Here is a 10,651-nt window from a genome sequence, read left to right on the forward strand (position 1 = left end):
TCATGCTTTCAACTATGGAAATACTAAATCTCCACAAAGAAACCCTTCTGAAAAAGTATTTATTCTATGAAACCTTCCCTGTTAAGTTAGAGATTTTTAAACAGTCTGAAGCAAAAACCTTAAGAAATTCCAGTAGTAATTCTGAACGTAAAATTATTTTCTTGAGTGAATAGTAAAAACACATACCTACAATGGAGATAATTTACTATTCCTAAGGTATTTGGTCTTTTTCATCAGTTTCTTAGTCTGGGGACTTTTTCAAAAAATTAAAACTGAAGATTTTCGTTTACTACAGACCTATGATCAAACGTTAATCAATGTAACGCACCAGTTTTTGGTAGTGATCAATGCTTATCGATAAATATGTGCATTGTCTTTAAACCTCAGCTTATAGGTAGAACAAAATTAATGAATTTATTTATACCAATGAAAGTAAAATATGATTGATCACTGAGCATGGACGAACAAGCACATCCTACCGACTATTAAATATGTGATTTCCTTTACTGGATCTGATAAAACATGATTAGTCTCATAATTTTATTAAGGTAGTATAACTGAGAGAGAAAAATATATATATTTCAAACCATCCATTACATCACAAACCACTTCTGATATCTAATAAATTAACCGAATCATGTTTATTAGAATATTTCAGTTTCACTCTTACCCCAAGTTGCTCCAGGAATGCATTTTTCTTTAGTAATAATTTGAAATTGATTTACTGGTGAACTCATAGTACCAACACCTCCACGACTATAACCATATACACGTAAATTGTATCTTACATCAGTTTTTAAATCACTAACGTAACCAAAAGTTTGGAGTCCAACATTAATATCTTTGAAAGTTCGTTTGAATTGAGAGCCAGTTGGCCAATAACGAATACAGTAGCCTTCCACTGATTCTTCATTTGGTCTAGCTTGAATTCCCACCCATGAAACACGAATAGTATTTGGTATACCCGTTGCATTTAAAGTAACCATAGTGGGAAATTCACGTGGAGCTGTTTTAAATGTTGTTTGTTCTGTGAAACTTGATTCAGGACCATCTCCAGCACTATTAAATATCTTTTATTTTGATTTAGAAAAATAGAAAGAAAAACGTTGGTATCAAAGTATGTGAGTAGATTAAGCACAATCCTAAGGTTAATGGTAAAAATAAGTTGTAGTCAATCTAAATAATCGTTATAATAGCATATAACAATTCGTGATTTTGTTCCGCTGCTTGTGTTGAATTTATATAAAGTTGAAATTAATTTGCATTGTTAAATAAAATCACTAACAGATTAGTAACCCCGAATAACTCTATTATCTTATCTTGAGAATCCTCATAATTACACTCAAGTTCGAGACCTGAACACCTAAGTTTCCTGATTAGTCATTGAATAACTGTGGTGAGAGCTAGTAATTTAGATTTTCAAGTTTAATACTCTTTATTTGTCAACTGTTATTCAGTGTGTTTGCATTTGTAATGAAAATTATCTCGAAATAAATAGTTTAATTTATGGTTAAGCTAGCGTTAATTAACCATTCAATCTCCAAATATAACATACAACTATTTCTATGTTATTCTAAGCTCTTTCAAGTTATACAGCATTTATGCACTAGTGTTACAAGACCCATAACGCAAAAATCAACTAGAAATCTGACTCAATACCATATATATACCCAATATATTCTTACATGATTCCAGTGCATATGGAAGTAAGGGAACTGAATAACATTAATTTAATCAGATAACATGTGAAGTGGCGATAATACACCATAGTAATGTGAATAATATAATTCATCTTGTGGGGTATAGACAGGAAAAAATTATAAATAAAACGACTTATTCAATTAGGCTAATCAACAATTTCACATTCTAACCCAAATACCTTTAAATAACTTTGAGATGAAGAAATGATGACTTTAGACCTAATAAATCTCATTGAATTTATAAACCGATATAAGTTAGATCACTATTAAAAACCTGAAAGCACTGGACGATCGTTTCACAATAGTATGTTGCCCCTTAGTAGCGCGCATCCACAAACCCAAACGCTGGGATCGGATCCAATACCTTCGGTCTGATTTCAATGAAATTTAATAATCTCCAAAACCGATTACTGGCATAATAAACCTGTTGATTGCCTAGCTTATGGGTTCAAACATAAAAATTAAAGTGAAATTCAGCGACTATTAGTATAAAACTTCACTTGAATTTGAAGATTATTTTGTATATCTACAAATTTGATTTATCACCATAAGTTTGATTTTTCTTAAGAACAGGAAAAGAAATAAATATCTAGTGTTATTGGTGGGGTTTTGTATAGTCTTTAGTAACCTGTATACAATCTAATCGATAGGAGTATAGTGAATAACAGATTGAACTTCACTATAAACAGGTAATAAATTGCATACTTTTCAATTATTTAAAATTAACTTATTTTAATTCAGAACTTAAAAATACCAAACTTTCCATAACCCAAAACATTATAAATCATTCAAAGAACTATACAAAAGATCAAATAGTATAACTTGATTAAATTAGCAAAAAATATTAAAACAAATTACTTGAACAGCAATACAGTAATAAGTATCAGCATCTAATCCAATAATTAAACCTTCTGTTACATCACCATGAACTGTTTGACGTTGACCAAGTTGATGTCTAGCACGATCTGATTCAAGTGAACGACAATCAGATATACGTGGCCAATACAAAATTCGATAGCCCCAAGTAGGACCTTCACCTTCTGATGGAAGAGGTGGATACCACCAAACACGAATAGAGGAACAATTGAATGCTCCAGCAGTTACACCACTTGGTGCATTTGTTGGTACACGAGTAGCAGACATTACTGTTACTGGCTCGCTTAAAGGGCCAGCACCCTAATGTACAGAGAAATATTAATAAAAATATTTGATAAGTAACAAAATGTAAAATATTTTTAATGAACCTAAAAATGAACTAAACAAAATTAAGAGTTAAGTACATGTTATGAAAAATATTAACTAATCTAAAAATAAGTTATTCTTTAGAAAGTGAAAGAAATTAGGTAGACTGAAGTTATTTACTAGTAGATATTTCTTCATAACTGTTTTTTTAGTTTAAAAGAAACAATATAATTACATTCACTTAGTATTGTTTGTTTGAATCTTCCCATTGATGTTTAGAACTGCAACTGGTCAGTCTCTTATTGGCCCATGTGAATACTGTGCGTATTGCCTCGATATAGCCTTGCACAAGCAAGTGGCTATCAGCACTCAGTAGCTGATTGGATAACGCGATGGCGTTTGAAGCGAAAGGTACTGGGTTCAAGTCCCAGAGTGAACATCAACTTTGAGATGCAGGTACATCCAGCTGACGATTCCCTAATAGGACGAGACGCGCGTCCTAGATTCCACTGCTAGCCACTATCCATCTTTGCTTACAGTATAATTACAGTTTTCTTTTAATTTGACCATAATTATTGGGACAAACCATTGATGCATAATTTTAATTGACAAAACTTTGAAAATATTTCCAACTGTTAACCTACTGAGTGAGAGTATATATCAGTTGCTTCAATCTTAGTAAATGAGTTCATTTCAAATATATACCACCACGAAAGACATTTGAGGGAATAAACAATTGTACTACACCAGTACAGTTATGATAGTGTGTGCAGAGAACAGACTATATCAATTCTAGTGAACTTGACAATTGTTTCACTATTACGTGGAAACCTATTATTGCCCTTATACATAAAGATGGTATTTTCAAATTTATATGACAAGCATATCCAATCTTAACAAGAATCCTTAGGTCAAGAATATAAGATTATTTTATTTCCGACATATGACTGTAGATTATATAATCATCTGAATATTCCATAGTAATATATACGGAATCGGTGTATGAAAATATCACCACCTTAGTTAACGAATATCACATTTGATAATCATTACTGTTAGGCATTTGAGGTTAATAAACAAACGATTTATTTAATAACTATGAACTATAAATAGTTACTAAACAAGCAGTAAATTGTAGCAATAAATGTCTTTTAAGAAATGCATAAAAAGTGTTCGTAAATATTTTTATTTCTTACATCACATAGCGTTTATATTCTAGTTTTAAAAAAACACTCTGTTGTATCCCGTGGGAAATTATGAATGATAACTTTGTGAACTATTTATGGACCAATGTGATATGTTTATTTCCTACTGTATGATTGTTAAGTAACTAAACTATTCGTATTCGTGTTCCTCTTATCCTAAGCTTTATTTTGACCTATCAACTATTATTATACGATATACCATTCTTGAGTCATCCCCAGTCTATTGATTACTGTTCCCCCTATTCACAGCCACATTTGGCTAAATCTTGTACAAATGTTATTTTCTATTTTATGGTACGATGTGGTCTATTTGGTTGGTATCTAAACCCCAGTATGTTTGTGAATAATGATTCATATTACAGAGGCTGTTATTGGTGTTCTGGACTTAACTGGCTGGACTAGGCAGATAGCAGGACTGATAAGTACTCAAGACTGTTCATACAGTTTTTCGTGTATCATTGCTCCGATCGATAATTCGCTATTCTCTAATTGGGCGTTCATATACTAAACAGGGCACGCACGCAATCGATATAACAGACTCGATATCATATAAATTATTATATACTGCCGTTTTAAAACAAAATCATTTATACAAATAGTTTAAATCAAATTTTACCTCACTATTAACTGCTTGTACCATTACATCATATGGTTTGTAAAATAGATTATCACCAAGTGTCAATGTGTATTGCATAAATTTTCCATCATCTGACATTTTAGCTGTCCATAAATCATGAATAGAATATTCTGCATTTTCTTTAGCTTTAATATGAGCTCTATAATGAAAATTCGGCCCATTTTCATTGACACGTTTTAATGGTATCCATTTAAATACTAATGTTCCATGTTTACCTCCACCACCAGTTACATTTTGTGGTATTAAAGTAGGTTTAGTTGGTAAAGTAGTAAAAGATAAACTTGGTGGACTAGGTTCACCTAAACCTAAAGCATTCCCTGCACGTACACGTATTCTATAAGCCATATTAGCAGCTAAATTGCGAACGACAGTCATTCGGCGATCTGTTTAAAAAAGATAGTGAATAAACACGTAAATAATGATTGTAATAATTATCAAGTTTAAAACAAATTTGAAAAAAATTATAACTTCAAATCTTTTTCTTTCAAATAAAAGAATCATCATCCAATTTATTAGGACAAGGTGCTAAAACTTTCATCAGCCAGGAACATGAAAATCAGTTAAATAACCAGTGTTGATTTGCGAGAATTTTTTGGTCATATTAATCAGATTGCGATAGAGACATGTGAAATCAAATGAAAAATTGTGTTTTTTTAAAAATATGTTCAAGTTAAAAGCCTATGGTCGTGTTAGTTGACTCAAATTAATGATGACCATGAACAATAGTACAAAAATCCTGATACGGAATGTCCTTGAATGATGTATTTCATGTGTACCATGTAGCAGATAAAGCATGAACGAGAACTGGATAGATAGAGTCGGATAGGATGTTACTAAACTACCCGATCTAATTAAGTATGAATTGTATAACGCATGAGAATAGATGAAGTAGAAAATACAAGTAGACAGACATATATACCTAAAGCGCACTCATGTATTATAGAAAGCATACAATCCAATTTTTACAGGGTTGAAAACAACAAATGGGAATATACCTGGATAGTTCACGAAATAATTCATCAGACTATGATGACATTTAATAGTTATGGCCTGGTGCAGACAAACAGGTAGTTATATGATCTGGATGAATAACATGAGATCTCACAAGCGGCCCATATACGTTCCCTGTATCAACTGATGTGATGTACTTAAAACTGGTCTAAGCAATCATCAAACCTTTTGGTTTAAATCGCGGACTGATTTTAAACAAGCACTGAAAGCCAGGAAATAATGAATATCAATCTCGTCATAGGATGGGACTCTACAGCGGCACTCATCCCGTATGGTAATTTTAATCATGTCGAGGCTAGTAATTAATTTTGAAGGATAACTCCGGAAGATTTAGTGAGGAGCCGTGACCAACTTATTTCAACCATATTGGTAATGAGGCAGTTGTTTTCCAATGACACTAGAAAATAGCTGTGCAATATCGCCGAATAATTCGTGTTAGAAATGCAAACCATTGGTCTTCAGCGTTAAATCGAAGGTCCCTGATGATGTCATGGATTTCCACTGCTGAGTTGCACACTAGAATGAGACAGCTATCTAGCGTTCTCTCATTTTTTAACAGTTATTTAACCAAGGTCAGTTTGGGATTTTACATAGCAGAAAAGGATCGTGGCTAGAAGTGAAATCCAGGAAGCGCTTGTAACTTAAGACAATATTGAGGCAATCCGCACAGGTTACATATATTCCAATAAGCGACTGATCAACTGCAGTCGTCAACATCAATAGGAAGATTCAAAGAACCAATACAAAATGAATTAAAATTTCTACAAAGCTCTATGATAATTACCAAGTCTATTTTGTCTCAACTGAGAAGTTTAAATGTATTGTGCTCCCCAAGAGATACGACGATCTCGGTTTCAATTGGTAAGTGGACTTGATTTTATACTTCTGGTGCGTTCTAAACTTCAGCGGAACTATATTTTATCACTCTGGTTTTCTATAGTTCATTAACTTAAGCCACTTAATGATGTAAATTAAAAATTAGCTAAGAAGTAAACCACTTTAGCGGTTATCACATAAATGTTTAGAAAAGATTCATGATACCTCAATAAGTACTTGAAGATCTTGATCAGTTTTTCACTGGAGTGAATTCAGTGGAGTTTGTTTAGTAAGAACAAATGAACCGAGGGAATTGAATAGATAAATAAATTTTATAATTCTCTTTAGTGGTAATTTCAGCTCGGTAAATTAATGATCAATTGCAGATTACGATGCTGGATGATTCTGGTTCAAGTGGAAGTATCAGTTCATTCAAGACCGCAAGTATCCCTTTCTAATGAATCACAACTGCCACAAAATCTATGCCTAGATTTCCCTTATACCTACCCACAACCATTTAAGAAACATAAATATGTATGCTTAAATTTACCTGATGGTTTAAGCAGTTTTGTACTAGATATACTAACATTAGAAGCCATAATCATCCATTGATTAGGTGGATCATACATTGCATTAGCTTCAATTTGAAAATATAATATTTGAAATAAATGTGATGTACCAACAGCCCAACTAACGTTTACTCGATCTACTCCAACATGAGGATCAACTACAACACCTGAAATAATTCATGTAGAGAAAACATGAACAAGTTTTCTTACAATAAATACACAGATATATAGCATAACGATAATAAAACTATGTTAAACTTCTTTTCAAGTAGAAACTACTTAAACGTTTTCAAGAAGAATTAGTTGTCTCTAGTCAATAAACTGTATAACATCGTATTATTTAATCTATATAATAATTATTTTTATTTAAGTAGTGTGATATGAAGACGTACTTTGTCATAACTTCGTGATACGAAAGTGTAATACACCTTGAACTGTTGAATTACACATTAATTTCAATAAGAAATATAATGTCAAACTAGCGAACTCGGGAACAATAAAAACAAGGACAATTAATAAAAACCATCAGTCATACCATTCTGCATAATAAATCATAACTCAATATTACTCAGAACAAGTTTAAAGTGAAAGCTGTTTTCCGATGTTGTGTTTTTCTTTATCTCATAATCCTGACAGACATAGTTTTCTCACATCATTATCTCAGTTTATCTTTGGAACCGAGTGTTTTAAAATATAGCTATACTTAATCAATAAATTATATAGTTATATAGCTTTTGAAAAGATTTTCCTGTCTACTTTAAATGTAGTTTTGGATCATGTATTGGGGTTATCTGTACCTGTTTTGTGTGCCATGAGACTTAAGTGGTTCAAAACTCAATCTAACGCAAGGGTTATAAGATACTCATCATTGTGAATTTTTTAACTAAGATTATAACAGGACTGTTCCCCAATATTCCTTAATTTTCAGTTATTTATCCAGTTGTTGTGATGCTCACGTTAAAAATTATCTTTGTTTGGAAGAAGCAAATAGTTGATTCAATAATTTAGTTATTTGTTAGCTAAAGTAGTTAACACCACCGATCCCGTAAATTGAATTCATATATTCGATGACTAAATAACTACTGTCAAGTGTTACCTACTTCAATGTATTCGAAATTGACTATTGACTAAATAAGTAAACTATCTATATAATTTAGAAATTAAGATATAGTTTATGACTATAAATCTGAATTTATCGTCTTTATTTTCCTCTTTCTATCGATGAACTTTACATTAAATTTATAAACAAAAAACTGTATGCTAAAACTATCTTATACACAAATCCCATACCGCCACATGGTCCAGGAGGTCCTGCTATTCGGATAACACCACTAGATGATTGTGAATTCAATGGAGTTTCTGCTGCACATGTATAATTCCCAGAGTTTTCAAATTGAACATTAACTATTTTTAATGTCCCAAAATAATTTCCATACGGTCTATAAAGTTGAGCAAGTTCATATCGTCTAGCATCTAAATCTAATCGGTCAAATTTAAGATTTACACCCTAGTAAATAAACATTTTTTGAAAAAAAAGAGGAAACAAGAAATAAGATAAGTGGGATTTAAAAAATTCTGTAAAAAATAAAATGAACAAAGTTAGTTTTTAGCATTTTAAAGTCGTTAACTGTTCACTTAACGATCTAATCAAAAAAAACAACCCTGAGAACGCACACAACAAAGTCTTCTGACCTTACATAATTTTCTTTTTATATACAAATAATATACAATGTCTATAAGTTTGTTAAGTTGAAGCTCAAATAAATTTTAGCTAATTTATCTGACTTCAAACATGCTTGGATCCTTAGTGAAAGTTAAACATATTAGTTAAATGCATCAACTGAAGTATATAGAGCTAGTTTTGTACCTATAACCAGATATATGTCCGGACAACGTGGAAGACCAGGAGGATATATGTACAATATGTTTCATAGTTAATGTACATTAAATAACATTAAATTCTTTTGCGAGTGTCAGTCCAGTGGTTATAACATCCAACTTTTGACTAAATGAGTTTAAAATCCGCTCCAGCTACTTTTGTTTTATCGACTGTACAGTATTACTAGTTCTTATTTAAAGCATGAGCTGAAATCAGAGTACATGAAATCGTGCTTGTTTACTGAATAACATCATTTTCCCCATGCAATATATTTTTTTCAGTAAAAATCAAAGTAATGTAACTAATAAACACCTTTGCATTGTTGAAATAAAAAACATTTTATTCTAAGTTTACTTTCAAATATATTAGGCTCAGAATACACAAGCTCATTAACATGTAGCCAAATAATTTTTCATAGTTGAAATCATGAGTCAATTGAAGCTAGATCACCATGGAAAACCTGGAAGCACTGGATGACCGTTTCGTCCTATCATGAGACTCCTCAGCAGTGCGCATCCACGATCCCGCCTCGCGAGATTTGAAACCAGTCTCGCGCCAGAGCACTTAACCGATAGACCACTAAGCCGGCATCCAACGGTGTTAATGTCTGACTTCAACCAATCCACGAAATCTGAGCTTGCAGTGAAATCGTAAACCTTTTTTTCGTCTTATCCATGACTTGTCAGCCAGCTGTTTCTGGATCCAAATGTTGATGTTTACACTGGGACTCAAACCCAATCCGTTTCGCTTCAAGTTAGAAAGTGTTATAAATTGAGCTACGGGATCCAAAGCCCCAATAGCTTGCGAAACTCGTATGATATTTAATTACTGTTCGGAAGGTAGCGGGTTCGAGGCACAGTTTTAACATCAACATCGAGGCGTAGGTGTATCCAACTAGCGAGTTCCAAATAGGACGAAATGAGAGTCATAAGTTTTATTTTGTTAATGTTTAGTTTGTTATATTTCTCTTTCATTATTGAACTCTTATTTTATGCTCATTTGAACCAATCCCCTTTCCTCATACATTTCGACTCACTCAATTCTCTTAAGTTATGTTGAACTCATCAAATCTTATTTAATCGTTACATAACCCATCTTGCCAGTTTCTTTAATTCCAGAAATCTTGTGCAAACCCTTCATTACCTCCATAATTATCACACAATTTATCTTATCTGTCTCTGAAATTCACTCAATTATTACGTCACCCACCCCTCAATGTTTGTTTTGAATCCAGCACTAAGTGACTTCCACCTGTTCTTGCAGACATATATATAGTGATTATTGATAACCTTGGTCATTCCCATTCTTTACATTCACTTATGTCAATTGTTTTACACTATATCTTACCTCAATGTAAAATTTTAATACATATTTAGTTGTAAGCAGCTGATGAGAAACCACGAAATATAATGAATTCATATTATTCTGCATCCATGTTCGTTCTAGTTTTATTTAAATTCATAAAGAGAACTAACTCCATGAAATTTTTGAAAAATCACCTGTTATGATAATTATATTTACCAGAAGGGGGTTTTGTGGAGATTTCGGTAACTTTATATAGTCGAGATCATGACTCAATTGAAGCTAGACCACCATGGAAAACCTGGAAGCACTGGACGGCCGTTTCGTTGAGTGCGCACTGCTGAGGAGTC

At 32.4% G+C, this 10,651-nt stretch overlaps 1 protein-coding gene across 1 annotated transcript in view; it reads right to left on the bottom strand.

Moving 5' to 3' along the window:
* Positions 1-644: 644 nt before the first annotated feature.
* Positions 645-10,651, bottom strand: part of Smp_176350 (septate junction protein) — a gene marked incomplete at both ends in the record, with an annotated part of 22,527 nt that continues 12,520 nt past the window's right edge. The window contains 5 exon segments of the mRNA XM_018794364.1: positions 645-1,070; positions 2,559-2,876; positions 4,704-5,107; positions 7,102-7,287; positions 8,411-8,593. Coding sequence (XP_018647068.1) covers positions 645-1,070; positions 2,559-2,876; positions 4,704-5,107; positions 7,102-7,287; positions 8,411-8,593 — 1,517 coding nt within the window.

Source organism: Schistosoma mansoni (genome assembly GCF_000237925.1).
Source record: "Schistosoma mansoni, WGS project CABG00000000 data, supercontig 0186, strain Puerto Rico, whole genome shotgun sequence".
Classification (NCBI taxonomy): domain Eukaryota; kingdom Metazoa; phylum Platyhelminthes; class Trematoda; order Strigeidida; family Schistosomatidae; genus Schistosoma; species Schistosoma mansoni.